Source organism: Erythrolamprus reginae, chromosome 8 (assembly GCF_031021105.1).
Source record: "Erythrolamprus reginae isolate rEryReg1 chromosome 8, rEryReg1.hap1, whole genome shotgun sequence".
In the NCBI taxonomy this organism is placed as follows: domain Eukaryota; kingdom Metazoa; phylum Chordata; class Lepidosauria; order Squamata; family Dipsadidae; genus Erythrolamprus; species Erythrolamprus reginae.
The window spans coordinates 20,465,951-20,483,267 of record NC_091957.1 but is presented as its reverse complement, the minus strand read 5'-3'; the positions used below and the strand labels follow the sequence as shown (position 1 = coordinate 20,483,267).

Genomic DNA, 17,317 nt, shown 5'->3' with positions numbered 1-17,317 from the left:
TCTATCTATCTATCTATCTATCTATCTATCTATCTATCTATCTATCTATCTATCTATCTATCTACATATCTGTCTGTCCGTCTGTCTATCTTTCTGATATAGATGACAGATACTGTATCTATCATCTACACCTATCTATCATGTTATCTATCATCTACTTCAGTGTTTCCCAACTGGGAAATTCTGGGAGTTGAAGTCCAGATCTCTTCAAGATGCCAAGGTTGGGAAACACTGATCTACTTTATCTTTAATCAGAAAGCTTGTAGTAAGAGAAATGGCCACTAGGGGGAAACAAAACCATAGAACCAAACTAAATTATCTAGTACAACAGAGTACAGTAGGTATTTAAAAAATGACAAAAGTGTGTATAAAATTGCTAGGAAAAAAAAGTCAAAAAGCCTGGCCGCAGCGTGCAACTGGAAAAGCACTCCCCATCTGGGATATCGATCCAGAGGGACCACACATGTTCCCTGGGGTCACACACAATCCCCCCCCCCAATCGCTCCTTGCCCAACCCAGGGGGAACGTGCACCACTATTTGAGAAGGACTGCTTTAAGTATATCATTGCCTATCAAGACAAGATCTCTGGATTTCTTATAAGACAGAAACATAAATCCACCCACCCATTATCATCTATCTATCGATTCATCTATCTATCTATCTATATATCTATCTATCTATCCATCCATCCATCCATCCATCCATCCATCCACCCACCCACCAATTATCTGTCTGTCTGTCTGTCTGTCTGTCTGTCTGTCTATCTGCATGCCTGCCTGCCTACCTACCTACTTATCTACCTACCTACCTACCAAATTTGTCGCGATGATTGTGATATAACCTCCCTCACCTCTGGGAAGACCATTGCAAAACAGAGATGCCACCACCAAAAAGGCCATGCTCTTACTAGGTGTTCATTTGCTGTGTTGGCTAAACAAGGGAAGTATTTATGGCACAACCAATGTGGAACTATTGTCGCTTGCCCACCGTTGCTACAAACGCTGCCCACTTTCACATCAACAAGGCTTCCACAACAAACTTGCCCCTGGCTGGTTTTGACCCCAGGCTCAAACCGAGTCAGAAGAGCAGGAGAAAGACGCCATTCACACACACACAGAGACCATGAACTTTCCAAGGCCATTTCATGGGCACTTTTTTCTAAACAGTCTATGCAGAAGTCAAACTTGGCATTTCGCCCCCTTGGTGCTAGACAATCAAGGCAAGCGAGGGTTTCCAAAGAGGCTGATATCTGCTCTGGAGCAGATGGCAATGCTCAAGTTTTGTTCCCACGGCAATTCTCAACTGTGTGTTTTGTATATGTGTGAGAGGGGGGGGGGGAGGGAGAAAGGAAAGAAAGAAAGAAAAAAAGAGAAAGAAAGAGAGAGAGAGAGAGAGAAAGAAAGATAGAAAGAAAGAAAGAAAGAAAGAAAGAAAGAAAGAAAGAAAGAAAGAGAATGTTCCCTTGGCTGCAAATGCACAATAAGGAAATACAGATTTTAGAGTTCCTGAAGGATGAAATAAAATAAAGCTGCCCTCTTTTTTTTTGCATTCAAATGTCTTTTCCTTCCTTCCTTCCCTTCCTTTCTTCCTTCCTTTCTTTCCTTCCTCCCTCCCTCTCGTTCCTTCCTTCCTTTCCTTCCTTCCCTTCCCTTCCTTCCTTCCTTCCTTTCTTTCCTTCCTCCCCCCTGCTTGAAAAATTACTCCTAAGTAGTTGAATGTGTAAGTTGTAAAATATCACATTTCCTTAAAATATATGACAGGATAGTAATTGTTTCTTTTTCAGATTTCCAAAATTGCATCCCGTTTTGATAAACGTAGTATTTTGTTTGTTTATGGTTACTTAAAATAAGCACACAAAAATGTGGAAGTCTTCCCTCTACGGTGTAATAATAATAATAATAAAAATTCTCCAGGGGTGTCTTTGTGTGTATGTGTGTGTGTATAGTGTTACCCTTAGCAATAGCCCATAGACAGCCCTCTCTAAGCGGTTTACAGAACCAGCCTCTTGCCCCCAACAATCTGGGTCCTCATTTTACCCACCTCGGAAGGATGGAAGGTTGAGTCAACCTTGAGCCGGTGGTGAGATTTGAACTGCTGAACTACAGTTTTTCCTCGGAACATTCAAAGAACTCTTATTTTATGAGCTGATTCTTAATGAAAACAAAAACTTTCTGGACTGTTTAACATTCTGCCGAATCACTGAAACCACAATTATGTAGGCTGGGTCAACGCAAACTGTCATCGTTTTGTTAATCTGGAACCTGTTGAAAACTACCTAACCGATTTTGGGCAAAGGAGTTAATCAGCACTACGGGGGTATACTGTAAAACTTTGTGGGGCATGGTGACAAAATGGTGTCTCTCAAATTGTCTTTTCAGGGTCATTTTCTTGTTGATATCGACAGGAGGTTTTAAATACACCGATACCTATGAAAACGCTGTCTGGGATCCATTGCAATCTAGAAAAAGTCATTTTACTTGGCAGAAAATCAGTGGAAGAACACAAAAGGCCCCATCAGATAGGCAATACCGCTTGGCGGGGCCTAGGGGAAGAGCCTTCTCTGTGGCGGCCCCGGCCCTCTGGAATCAACTCTCTCCAGGAATTCATACCGCCCCAACCTCCTGGCCTTCCGCAAGGCTTTAAAAACTCACCTTTGCCAGTAAGCTTGGGGCTGTTGAGTGTTACACCTAGCTCCGGCCTTTGACTGGAATAATATATGGGATGAATGTGAATGATTGTTTTTAATGCATTGGGGGTTTAGATCTAATTTTAAATTTAGATTTCTTATATATTGTATTTATTTTGTTGTGAGCTGCCCTGAGTCTGCGGAGAAGGGTGGCATAGAAATCTAATTAGAAAGAAAGAAAGAAAGAAAGAAAGAAAGAAAGAGAGAGAGAGAGAGAGAGAGAAAGAAACGAAGGAAGGAAGAAAGAAAGAAAGAAAGAAAGAAAGAGAAAGAAAGAAAGAAAGAAAGAAAAAGATAAGTCAGCGCAGAAAGAATATTCTTTGTTGTGCTGTTTTGAATAGGAGAAAGAAGGAAGGAAGGAAAGAAAGAAGGAAGGAAGGAAGGAAGGAAGGAAAGAAAGAGAAAGAAAGAAATAGTTGGCACACAAAGAATATTCTTTGTTGTGCTTTTTTAAAGAGGAGAAAGAAAGAAAGAAAGAAAGAAAGAAAGAAAGAAAAAAGAAAGAAAGAAAGAAAGAAAGAAAGAAAATTGAGTTGGCACAGAAGAAAGAATATTCTTTGTTCTGCTTTTTTGAATAGGAGAAAGAAAGAAAGAAAGAAAGAAAGAAAGAAAATTGAGTTGGCACAGAAGAAAGAATATTCTTTGTTCTGCTTTTTTGAATAGGAGAAAGAAAGAAAGAAAAAAGAAAGAAAGAAAGAAAGAAAATTGAGTTGGCACAGAAGAAAGAATATTCTTTGTTGTGCTTTTTTGAATAGGAGAAAGAAAGAAAGAAAGAAAGAAAGAAAGAAAGAAAGAAAACTTATCAACAGAGAGAAGACGTTACCTCCCTTTTAAAAGAAATATCTAAATCTCATGCAGAAATAACAGCAATACTTTTCTCTCCCCCATCCGCTCCTCCTTCAACCAGGCTGACTTGAAAGAAAAATATTAACGTGGCAGAAAGATCGGATGGCCAAGTGACCCCGTTTTCAAATTTTGGACGGCAGGAGATGCTTGAAATGAGCCATAACGTGTATAAAGACACACGCAAACCCTCTCCCTTCTGCTCAAATTCCCAGCCACGCAAACACAACCCAAAAAAACCTCTTGTCCAAATAGCAGTGAGTTTTTTTAGCGTTTTATTAAGCCAGATCAGGTTGTCGTTGTTAACAATACCTCTTTAAAGAGTCCTCCCCACCAGGCCTTAGCTACAAAGTTATGTCCTTGCCTTCAATTCAGTAGAGGTCAAATACAGGGGAATAAATTGGGGCTGAGTTACAGTAATGGGCTAGAGCAGTGGTTCTCAACCTGGGGGTCGGGACCCCTTTGGGGGGTCGAATGACCATTTCACAGGGGCCGCCTAAGACCACAGGAAAATACAAATTTCCCATGGTGTTAGAAACTTGGAAATTTTACAATCCAACCAATCAGGCATTTACAGTGTAGGGGTCCCTCTGACCTTCCTACCAGTTTAAAGTTCTGTTGGGAGAATTGGCGCTAGACTTATGGTTGGGGGTCACCACAACATGAGGAATTGTATTAAGGGGTCGTGGCATTATTAAGGTTGAGAACCACTGGGCTAGAGCATGGACGGTCTGATAGAAGTGAAATCTCATAGGAGGACGCTCACACGAGACAGATTTTGCTGATTTTCGGTGGTTTTTTGCTTCCGCTCAGGACAAGAGTCAAGACAGTTGGAAATGGTCTTGGGCCCAGTGTGGTTGACCAATGTGTCTTTCGTGTCTTGCCGTGCTCTTAACGTACCACATCGCTTGCAGAAAACCACCTTCGGGACCGTTGTCCTATTCTAATAGATTTCATCCACTCAGTCCACCAGAATCTGTCTTCACCTGCTCGGGATAGACAAGTCCCAAGCTATACATAGAAACATAGAAGATTGACAGCAGAAAACGACCTCCTGGCCCATTTAGTCTGCCCTTTTGCTATTTCCTGTATTTTATCTTAGGATGGATCTATGTTTATCCCAAGCATGTTTAAATCCAATTACTGTGGATTGACCAACCATGTCTGCTGGAAGTTTGTTCCAAGCATCTACTACTCTTTCCGTAAAATAATATTTTCTCATGTGGCTTCTGATGTTTTCCCCAACTCACTTCAGATTGCGCCCCCTTGTTCTTGTGTTCACTTTCCTATTAAAAACACTTCCCTCCTGAACCTTATTTAACCCTTTAATATATCTAAATGTTTCGATCCTGACCCCCCTTTCCCTTCTGTCCTCCAGACTATACAGATTGAGTTCCTTAAGTCTTTCCTGATAAGTTTGATGCTTAAGACCTTCCACTGTTTTTTTAGCCCGTCTTTGGACCCATTCAGTTTGATCAATATCTTTTTGTAAGTGAGGTCTCCAGAACTGGACACAGTCTTCCCAATGGGGTCTCACCAGCGCTCTATACAGCGGGATCACAATCTCCCTCTTCCTACTTGTTATACCTCTAGCTATGCAGCCATGTATTCTACTCGCTTTCCCTACTGCCTGACTGCACTGTTCATTTTGAGACTGTCAGAAATCACGACCCCTATAATCCTTCTCTTCTGAAGTTTTTGCTAACACAGAACTGCCAATACAATACTCAGATTGAGGATTCCTTTTCCCCAAGTGCATTATTTTACATTTGGAAACGTTAAACTGCAGTTTCCACTGCATTGCATATACCAAATATACATCTTAACTTAAGCGGACTCTACTACCAAGAGAAAGACCGAAAGGGTTTGGACTCCAGACTCAAACTTTTTGATGAAAAATATACTGGTGGAAGAGTTCTGCAGGATACAAACATTGACACGTCCCCTACAACTAACTGGTCCATGTTGCGATTGTCAAATCTCTTTTCTTTATGGGCCTGTTCATCGCTTATGTTTTATCGTGACATCATGATTCCTGGATAACGGGAATCTCCTCCTTGTCTCTCAGGGCTGCCTTCATCTCAGCGCCAAGCAAACAAGACTTAGCTGTCCTTCATCGTAAGAACTTTTAATGCAGTTTTTTTCCTCCTTCACAAAGTATTTTTTTAAAAATACCTGTTAGTTTTCATCACTCATTACAAATGGAGCAAAAAAACTGGAGAATGGGGGTGGCCAATAAGGAAAAATATTATTTCCTCCTGATTCACGGATAGCACATTAACTCAGAAGTGGAGAAAGATTGGCTCTTTCTAACTTTCCTAATTCCATATTTTAAATGTTTGGTACCAGGGGAAAAAATGCTCTCTGTTCTGTGTTTAACAGCAAGCCAAGTGTCTAATTTTTCATCATTTTTTTTTAAGCAATTAAAAAAAAAAGTCTCAATCATCAATACAATTGGAACAAAATTATTTAAAGAGATAAAATCCTTGGGTGGGGTGGGGGGCGTATAAGTAATCTCACAAGATAAAAGAAGAAAGAAGCTGACCTGCAACCTCCCTTTAAAAATCATATATATTATAAGATAATAAAGAGGAGGTTTTGCAGGGCAGCCCTAAACTTGTGCACCTGGTAGTAAACCTTACAAAATGAGCGTGCAGAGGGTTTGCAAGCTTAACGTCTCTTGTTTTGCTTTCATGGGCTCAAGGTTGGCAAAAAGAAAGTCTACAGAAACTTTTTGGTAACTGGAAGGATGACGCTTAAAAAAAGAGAGAGAGAGAGAAAGGGAGACAAAGTTCTCTTGTACTTTTAAGTTCTTAAAAGAGCTTCTGGTCCAGCCAGTAGCTTTGTGTTGGTTACTGTCTTCATTTATCATTTTCTTTCCTGAATTCTGGAAAAAAAAAAAGAGAGCAAGAGAAGAAATCTAGAATTAGTGGTGGGTTAAAATTTAAGCAAGGCAGAATTTTGAGCCAGAATCCTGTATGTTTAGGCGCTATTAATTCACTACTTTCTCCGACTCCTTTTTGAAAAATAACAGGCGAAGCACTGTGTAGAATGTAATGTGATGTTCTTTTTAATTTAAAAGCCCAGCTAGATGAAGGTTCACAAGGCCAAATTAAAAGCCATGAAAAGATACCCAAGTTTGCTTGCCAGATATGTCAGGATGTCAGATGTTAAGTACTGTACTTAAGGGAACGTGGTTCCAGGTTATGAGGCCGGCTGCGTTCATTCAAAATGACTTTTCCCAACACACTAAATCACCTCTTCCTTCCTTCCTTCCTTCCTTCCTTCCTTCCTTCCTTCCTTCCTTCCTCCATCCCTCCATCCCTCCCTTCCTTTTTCTTCCTTTCTTCCCTCCCTCCCTCTCTCTTTCCTTCCTTCCTTCCTTCCTTTCTTCCATGTTCCCCTGAAAATACCCTGTTTTGTATTTTGTTAAACCCTGAAATAAGCATTTAACCTTATTGCCATGCACTCAAAAGCCCAATTGGGCTTATTATCAGGGATGTCTTATTTTGGGGAAAACAGGGTACCTACAAACCTACCTACCTACCTACCTACCTACCTATCTATCTATCTATCTATCTCCATCTACCTATCCATCCGTCCGTCTCCTTCCTTCCTTTTTCCTTCCTTCCTTCCCTCCCTCCCTCTTTTTTGAACCCTGAAATAAGCCCCGATTGAGCTTGTTATCAGGGAAGGTCTTATTTCCGGGCGAGGCAAACAGGGTAGGAGAAAAGAGTTCTCTAGCCTGGAGCAAAACAGACACACTGCTCTGGTCCCCCCCCCCCCCCCAAAGATACTGTTGGCACATTGCAATCTTGTCCCATCGGCCTTTCCTGGAGGGAAGGAATGACTCACCCCCAGTGAAGGGCTTGTAATAAACCCCTTGGCACTCAGTTGTGGTGAGCTAATGAAAGACGGAGGGAAAGGCCAACTCTGCAAGCTGAGTTTCATCAAGCAGTTTCCAAATAAATCTCCTTCTCTTTGCTAACGAGGAGGGTGACACACATTTTCTCAGAAGTGAAGCAAGGGGACATTTAAACAGGAGGAGTGGTAAGAATCACCATCTATTCTTGCTGCCCACTCACCTTTATCCAAGTCAATATTCTTAGCGGGGAGAATCCTGTTTTGTTCAGCTTTGTCCTTTAGGATGTTGTTTTTGTAATCTGCAAGGAGGGAAATTGGTGAAGGAAAAACATGATTTAGAAAAAGGAGAGGCTCAATTATTTATTTATTTATTTATTTATTTGTTTATGTATGTATTTATTTATTCTTTCTTTCTTTCCTTCCTTCCCTCCCACTCTCTTTCTCTTTCCTTCCTTCCCTCTCTCTCCCTCTCCCTCATTCCATTCCATTCCATTCTATTCTATTTCTCTTTTTCTTTCTACCTTTTCTAAAAAACAATAAAAATAGAATAACAATGCAAGTCAAGATACAGTTAACAGAGAGGGAGGGAAAAGGGGGGAAGAAATGGGATTTTCTTTTAAATCTTAAATCTTCAGGTTAAAGTTAGCCAATCATGCAGACCAATGAGTATGTAAGAATGAAGAAGCCACCACTTTAGGATAAAGACACACTTGGAGTGAATTCACATAGGGAGCGGGCCTTTTGGCTTGTTTTAAGAAGAATTTGTTGAGGAACTGGTAATATACAGTAGGATCTGCACATTACAATGGTTTGCTCACACACCATGCTAATGCCAACCCAACTCAACTGCTGCATGGCATTTAAGGTCAGCCTGTGGCAATGGAACATGTAAAAGTAGCCAACTCCTCAAACCCTCCATCCTCCAAAACTTACCCAATTTGAAGTCTTCACTTTTGTAATTGGACAAATTCGTTGCATCTAATGGAACCTCCCTGAGATTCAGTCCTTTCCTGGAAATGCAAAAGACAAAATTATAATATATTTATTTATTTATTTATTTATTTATTCATTCATTCATTTATTTATTTATTTAATCCAAAACACAATGAGGTTACAGGAGATATACACATAGCACATCAACCAATGGAAGAATAGAGGAGGAGATATAGGAATAATATAAAACCTAGGAAGACTAGTAGAAGAAGAAATATAGATATAGTGATAGAAGAAAAGATAGAGAGTTATAGAAGAGACAATAGGACAGAGGACGCTAGGCACACTAGTGCACTTATACACGTCCCTTACTGACCTCTTAGTAATCTGGAGAGATCAACCGTGGATAGTCTAAGGGTAAATGTTGGGGTTGGGGATGACACTACGGGGTCAGGTAATAAGTTCCACGCTTCGACAATTCGATTACTAAAGTCGTATTTTTTACAGTCAAGTTTGGAGCAGTTAATATTAAGTTTGAATCTGTTGTGCGCTCTTGTGTTGTTGTGGTTGAAGCTGAAGTAGTCGTTGACAGGGAGGACGTTTCAACAGATGATCTTGTGGGCAATACTTAAATCATGTTTAAGGCGTCATAGTTCTAAGCTTTTTAGACCCAGGATTATAAGTCTAGTTTCGTAGGGTATTCTGTTTCAGGTGGAGGAGTGGAACACAAAACAAATTGTACTTGTTTTGATTATTGTAATATTACCACCAGCATAGCATATCAGCATAGAAACATAGAAGATTGACGGCAGAAAAAGACCTCCTGGTCCATCTAGTCTGCCCTGATACTTTTTCCTGTATTTTATCTTAGGATGGATATAGGTTTATCCCAGGCATGTTTAAATTCAGTTACTGTGGATTGACCAACCACGTCTGCTGGAAGTTTGTTCCAACCAATCTTTCTCAGATACTTTTCTAATGACTTGCTTCTATCAATTTGTAAGTACCAAAACAAAAACACAAACACAAAGAGCGTGGAGATTTTGTGTAATTAATAGCAACAGATATCTGAGTAACAACCCAGAATTGGATGGCTGTTAAAGTGCAGAAGGTTCTCGGCTTTAATTATAGCTATTTTGAGAAAGGTTCTCTAGGTCCCTACAGATTATATCTTTGAGCCCGAGGAATATGAGTCTACTTACTCATCATATTTTTTCACGTTGTATTGAAAACCTAAAAATAGAGTGAAGAACAGATATTAACACATATCCAGGGAGATACTTACTTATTTACTTACTTACTTATCTCTCTCTCTCTCTCTCTCTCTCTCTCCATCCATCCATCTATCCTATCCTATCCATCCATCCATCCTTTCTTCCATCCATCCATCCTTTCTTCCATCCATCCATCCATCCATCCATCCAGTGTTCTTAAGTAGAGGTACCACCGTATTGAGAGAATATTGAGCAAACTGTTTTTTAATGGAGTTTTGGGGTTTTTTTAGACTTTTAATTAATTAAGTGAATTGAACATACTGTTATATTTTGTTTATTATATGTTGTGACCCGCTCCGAGTACTAGGAAAGGGGCTGCATAGAAGTCCAATTAATAAATACCGTAATAAATAAAACCACAGTTCTAACTCGCCAGGGAGAAAATGGGGTCCTATAAAACGAGGAGGACGGTGAAGAAGAGGGTCAAAGACCAACTTGAGCTTACCTCTCCTGCGGTGCTGGCGAGTCACAAGGGTCGCCAGGATCAAGAGAAGGATGAAGAGCAAGAGAGTAGCCAGAACGTAACCCAGCTGGTGGAAGAAATGAACCCGGTTCTCGGGAATGATGACGTTGATCACATTGTGGTTCCTGCCCGAGTTAGGATCTGGATGGTAGAATTAAACAAAAAACAAAAAAAACAGTGGGTTGATTCACAGCTATAAAACGATTCGTCAGGGTTCCAAACAGCATCCAAAACTAAATCAGAGTCCGAGGCACAGCATTCCCTCAAAGTTCCAGTTTATTAGCAAAGCCATCTGTGAGGAAACCTGAACCTAAAACTATGAGTTTTAAAGTTCATTCACTTGTTCCCACACCCACAAGTTCATCATGTTGACTAGTCGTCTTCTGCCAACATGTCTGCTATTTGCATCAGCTTCCGGGCAGGTACTGAACAAAGGATGACCTTGAGAATCTAGAAGGAATTTTGTTGTGGCTACATCTCTACATCCCTCATGCAAATTCCCACAGCAAGAATACATTTCTGAAGTGTAAAAGTGTGGCAGGCCAACAAAATTCATGACTGAAGTCCATCCTATCACCCAACCAGATTCCGCAAAGAGAACATGCAAGCAATAAAACACGTTCACCCTGCGGTAGTCAGAGATACCCTACTTCTGAATATGGAGCTTGTATTTTGATATCACGACTAATGAACTTTGATTGACAGATTCTCCTTCCCCATTAATATATCAACCTTCTATGAGAAGGATGCATTTATTTATTTTATATATTTGTTTTCTGGTGGTACACAAGATATATTAACATTTATTATTATTATTATTATTATTATTATTATTATTATTATTATTATTATTAATTGGATTTGTATGCCACCCTTCTCCGCAGACTCGGGGCGGCTAACAACAATGGTAAAACAACATGTAACAATCCAATTTAATAAAACAACTAAAAACCCTTATTATAAAAAACCAAACATACACACAAACATACCGTACATAACTTGTAGTGGCCTAGGGGGAAAGAATAACTTAACTCCCCCATTTATATACATGCGAGTGTGGGCAGCAGGCACGACGGGGTGGAACACAGTTCCACCGGCGGAAGTGAAGATTTGTGCACAGCTCCATCTGATTGGCGGCTGTCACTTCCTGGATTACTGGTCTCGGCTCGGCTCTCTCTTTTTTCCCCTGCTGCTGCTACTGCTGCATCTGCGCTCCTTGCTTTTTTCCTCTTTCCTCCTTCCTGGCCTCGGACAAGCTTCCTTCTCTCCTGCCCCGCTCCCCTCCAGCCTCCCACGGCCACCTCCCGTCTGAGATGCAAGTGGTGGAAGCGGTGCTGGCAGCATTTGTGCTTCTGAAACAACCCGTTCGCCCAGCTACCCAGCCTCAGGCGAGGGGGGGGCGACCCAGGAAGGAGAGCTTGGGAAACGCAAAGCAAATTGTCACCCCAGCGAGCAACACTGGTAAGGTTGTAAGTCGAGGACTTAACAGTTCACTTGAACAATGATAATCGTTCCAGCCACTCCCACCTGGTCATATGGCCAGCAAGCCACTCCTACCCAGACCATTAAGCCACACCCACATAATAAGCCACACCCACAGTGTGGCAGTAAAAATTTTGGCTGCCCATTACTGTATATATTTATTTTTATTTATTTATTTATTCGATTTTTTTAATGCCGCCCTTCTCCTTAGACTCAGGGCGGCTTACAACATGTTAGCAATAGCACTTTTTAACACAGCCAGCCTATTGTTCCCACAATCCGGGTCCTCATTTTATCCACCTCGGAAGGATGGAAGGCTGAGTCAACCTTGAGCAGGGGATGAGATTTGAACCGCTGACCTGTAGATCTACAGTCAGCTTCAGTGGACTGCAATACTGCATTCTACCTTTATATTTTTTTAAATAATATTTTTAATTAATTTTTAACAAGTTTAATACACACAACATAAAACAAGTACATAGTGAAATGTGCCCACCACCCCGACACACACACATACCCACCACCAGTCGGAGGTATTTCTTATATAATCCACTTTGACTCAAGAGCAATATATCTATTTACATATTATAGAGTGATTCCAATTTATTTCTTATAGCTTGGTCTCGGATTCTACTCATCATATATCGTCTTAACTTGTCCAGTACTGCATTCTACCCACTGCGCCACCTCAGCTCATATATAAAGCCCTTCATGGCATCGGACCAGAATACCTCCGGGACCGCCTTCTGCCGCACAAATCCCAGCGACCGGTTAGGTCCCACAGAGTTGGCCTTCTCCGGGTCCTGTCGACTAAACAATGTCATTTGGCGGAACCCAGGAGAAGAGCCTTCTCTGTGGCGGCCCCGACCCTCTGGAACCAGCTCCCCCGGGAGATTAGAACTGCCCCCACCCTCCTTGCCTTTCGTAAAGTTCTTAAGACCCATCTCTGCCGTCAGGCATGGGGGAACTGACACATCTCCCCCGGGCCTATACAGTTTATACATGGTATGTTTGTGTGTATGTTTGCTTTTAATAAGGGTTTTTTTAAATTATTAGATTTGTTCTTACATTGTTCTTGTTATTGTTGTGAGCCGCCCCGAGTCTACGGAGAGGGGCGGCATACAAATCTAATAAATAGATAGGTAGATAGATAGATAGATAGATAGATAGATAGATAGATAGATAGATAGATAGATAGATAGATAGATAGATAGAAAGATAAATATGATACTAGTAAGAGAGAAACATTAGGACAGGGGATGGAAGGCACGCTGGTGCACTTATGCACGCCCCTTACTGACCTCTTAGGAATTGGGAGAGGTCAACAGTGGACAGTCTAAGGGTAAAGTTTTGGGGGTTAGGAGATGATACTACAGAGTCAGGTAGTGAGTTCCATGCATCAACTACTCAGTTACTAAAGTTGTAGTTTCTGCAGTAAAGTTTGGAGCGGTTTACTTTGAGTTTGTATCTCTTGTGTGCATAGCATCCCGATCCACGCCAAAATCCCAACTGGAAAAAAGAATAGGAAATCTTTGTGAACTTGTACTTAAAAACTCAGCGCCTCAAATAGTTAACAGCAGATCTGGATGGAAGGCAGACTAAAAAAAAAAAAATAGGCCATGTTGATCTTGTAAGCAGAATAAAATTTCCTGTCCGGAAAAGTTTCCAAGCCTTGGAACTCTGCCTGGCATTAAAAGATCCAAGGAGAAGCTTCTAGCTCCCCCCCTTCGAAGCGAAAAGCTATGTTCCTCCCAGAATTTGATCTTCCCAAAGCTGAGGAACCAAACTGAACTCCTCCTGCTATTAAACCAAGATCCTTGTAAATATTACGGAGAGAGGGAAAAGGGAGAGGGAGGTATATTCGGTGAATTTTCTTGGAAGGGATTTTCCAACGGAAGTCTGAGTTAGCTAAAAAGGAGGTGGGGGAAAAGATGTTATGCACAAGATGGAAAGAAGGAATCTGGGACCAATTTCCTGGTTGCAGCTGCAAGAAGACAAGACCAGAGCAGGAGCTCAGAAACTGGGTCATTTATCCTTCTGCTTTCTCATTTGCAAAATGACAATTGGACCGTCAAACTTTTTGCTTGTCCTCTTAAAACCAGGCCAAGCTGGACATTGAGAGGCAGGAGGACTTAGGTAGAGCTCCGCTGTTTCTGGCCCCAGATGCCACTAGATATGTTGTGGCTCCTGCAAGATCCCTAGGACAGCTGGAGTCAGCAAGCCATCGAAAGGCATTTGCTCTTGTATGGTGCCGTGCGCTTCCATCCGCCCTTTTGTACGGCAAGTACAAGGGAACTCCAGCCACTGAAAGATTTTGCCCTGCACAAGTCAAAAAGAGGGCTGGGAAAATATTTACTGACCCCTCACATCCTGGACACAAACTGTTTCAACTTCTACCCTCAAAACGTCGCTACAGAGCACTGCACACCAAGACAACTAGACACAAGAACAGTTTTTTTCCAAACGCCATCACTCTACTAAACAAATATAACACTGTCAGACTTTGTACTAAATCTGCACTTCTATTCTACTAGTTTTTCTCATCATTCCTTTCACCCATTTCCTCCCATGTTGACTATATGACTGTAACTTGTTGCTTATATCCTACGATTTTTATTAATATTGCTTCTTCATTGCTTATTTGACCCCTATGACAATCATTAAGTGTCGTACCACATGATTCTTGACAAATGTATAGTTTATTTTATGTACGCTGAGAGCATATGCACCAAGACAAATTCCTTGTGTGTCCAATCACACTTGGCCAATAAAATTCTATTCTATTCTATTCTATTCTATTCTATTGTGGCTCGGGAGAGGTGGAGACTGAGGGACACATGCTCCTGAGATGCTCCTTCTACACTGACATTAGGAGAAAGCATATTCTACCACTTATTGAGAGATATCCTGGCCGCTTGGACGTTGCCTATCTCCGGTGGCTGCTTGGGGATGAGCAGGCCAGGATTATGGCACAGGTGGCCAAATTCTGCGCGGCAGCAGTGGGGATTCGTCGCAAATGTGTGCCTTCATAGTGAAATATGTACATCTCTTGTATAGTTACGATGGGTCAATCTGGTTGCTCAGCCAAAAGTCCTGTTTCCTGTTCTTTTTCCTTATTATTATTATTTATTATTAATTATTAATTATTAATTATTAATTATTAATTATTATTATTATTATTATTATTATTATTATTATTATTATTTATTGGATTTGTATGTCGCCCCTCTCCGTAGACTTGAGGCGGCTAACAACAGTGATCAAAAACAGCATTTAACAGTCCAATATTAATATTATATTGATGGTCTTTGACCGTAAATTTAAAAAAAATTAGAATTAAACACCAAGTTATTATGGTCCAGGAGCTATCAAAAGTCATTATGAGCTTATAACTGAAGTAGGAAAAGGAAGTGCCTCAAGAGCTAACCTGTGAGCTATATTTATAAAGTAAACGAAATAAAGGAAATTGTTGGGTTTGCCTTGCCAGGTTTAGCTTCTTCTCTGACTGCAACCTTCAACAAACCCAGTCTCTAGAGCCCAGAAAGATAAGCGCAGCTTTATTACTGTCTGATTCGGTTTTGCAACCCAACAAGACCAACACAGACTTCAGAGGAGAATCAAAACTGCAGAAAAATAACAATTGCTACCAACCTGCCTTCCATTGAGGACCTGTATACTGCACCGTTCAAAAAGAGGGCTGGGAAAATATCTACTCACCCCTCACATCCTGGACATAAACTGTTTCATCTCCTACCCTCAAAACAACGCTACGGAGCAATGCACACCAAGACAACTAGACACAAGCACAGCTTTTTCCCAAATGCCATCACTCTGCTAAGCAAATAATTCCCACAACACTGTCAAACTATTCACTAAGTCTGCACTACTATTAATCTTCTCATCGTTCCCATCAATCATCTCCTCCCACAAGTGACTGTATGACCATAACTTGGTTGCTTATGTCCTTACGATTTATATTGACTGGTTCCTAATATGATTGGATTGCTTATTTATAGCTGGACTATCAAGTATTGTACCTATTCTATTCTATTCTAATTCTCTTCTACTCTACTCATTCCAATATTCTATTCTATCCTATCCTATCCTATCCTATGCTATGCTATGCTATCCCATCCCTATTCCTATTCCTATTCAATACTATTCTACTCTACTCATTCCAATATTCTATTCTATTCTATACTATTCTATTTCTATTCTAATTATATTCTATTCATTCCAATATTCTATTTCTGTTTCTGTTTCTATTTCTATTGTAATTCTATTTTAATTCTATTCTATCCTACTCATTCCAGTATTCTATTCTATTCTATTCCATTCCATTCCATTCTCCTTTTCTCTACTCTACTCCTCATACAGTATATCTATTTCTATTTCTTTCTATTCCTATTCCTATTTCTATTCCTATTCTACTCTACTCATTCCAATATTCCATTCCTATTCCTATTCTCTTTACGCCTGCTGCTGTGCCAGGATAGCTTTCTCCCACCTAGGACCTGTCCTGTTTTCCCTGTCCACCATGCTGTGAAGAGAGCTACCCTAGGCCATTGAGAAGGAGCTGGGTTCGAAAGATCTGCCATATGGTCCCCGAGATTTTCTCAGCATCCACGCTGAATTTCTCTGAAGCCCTGGAAGAGCTAAACCTAGCAGTACTGGGCCGTTTTAAAAAAATCATTGCAGCACTGCCAGGGATGTTATTAAGCAGGGAATAAATATTAAACAAGCAATAAATATTTTAGGTTGTTAATAAACAAAGAACTATGCCTGACAGGTGCGTTCTTTTTATTTGTCAGGCATTTTATTTATTAAAATGGAAGGGTTTTCTCTCCCCCCATATGTTGATTTTTTTTTAAAAAAAGTTATTTTTTTTCTATGGAAAAACTGACTCCTTGGTTCAGAGAGGCAGGGAATGTGCAGTGAGATCAAACTGGCTACTGCTTCAATTAAAATCCTGCCCTAAAACATACTTTAATTCTCCAAAGCACTCGGAATTAGCAAGTCCAAAAATATATTTCCTCCCCACATCAATCCTGGGCAGCTTCTGGGATTGAGAAGTGATCTTGGATGAGAGTTACATTATTTAACAGAGTTGGAAGGCATCTTGTAGGTCATCTAGTCCATCAGAGAGGGGCGGCATGCAAATCTAATAAATTACTATTACTATTACTATTACTACTATTACTATTATTATTATTATTACTATTATTATTATGTCAATACAACACAGCAAACGAGATCACTATGCTGGATTTTGTATTTCATCACCAGTCGGGCACTTCCCAAGCACCTAGGACTGTGTGATGTAGCAGCGAATTATGTTTGGCGATTCCAGTAAAACGGCCTTTTGCAATTGACAGATGGAGATTTTATCAATTCCGATGGTTTTCAAATGTCCACTAAGATCCTTTGGCACTGCGCCCAGCATGCCAAGTACCACTGGGACCACTTTCACTGGCTTATGTCAGAGTCGTTGCAGCTCGATTTTTAGATCTTCGTATTTCACTAATTTCTCTAGCTGCTTCTCCTCAATTCTGCTGTCCCCTGGGATTGCGATGTCGATGATCCATACTTTCTTTTTCTCCACAATCAGGATGTTTGGTGTGTTATGCTTCAGAATTCGGTCAGTCTGAAGTCGGAAGTCCCACAGTAGTTTTGCTTGCTCATTTTCGACCACTTTTTCGGGCTTATGATCCCACCAGTTCTTTGCCACTGGTAAATGGTAGTTCCGGCACAAGTTCCAGTGGATCATCTGT

At 40.7% G+C, this 17,317-nt stretch overlaps 1 protein-coding gene across 1 annotated transcript in view; it reads right to left on the bottom strand.

The window, feature by feature from the left end:
- Positions 1 to 3,788: 3,788 nt before the first annotated feature.
- Positions 3,789 to 17,317, bottom strand: part of MXRA8 (matrix remodeling associated 8) — a 29,412-nt gene continuing 15,883 nt past the window's right edge. Inside the window, exons 6-10 of the mRNA XM_070759145.1 lie at positions 10,047 to 10,205; positions 9,530 to 9,560; positions 8,328 to 8,404; positions 7,616 to 7,693; positions 3,789 to 6,417 (exon numbers count right to left, since the gene is read on the bottom strand). Coding sequence (XP_070615246.1) covers positions 6,392 to 6,417; positions 7,616 to 7,693; positions 8,328 to 8,404; positions 9,530 to 9,560; positions 10,047 to 10,205 — 371 coding nt within the window. The 3' untranslated portion in view covers positions 3,789 to 6,391. The remainder of the gene's footprint in view (positions 6,418 to 7,615; positions 7,694 to 8,327; positions 8,405 to 9,529; positions 9,561 to 10,046; positions 10,206 to 17,317) is intronic.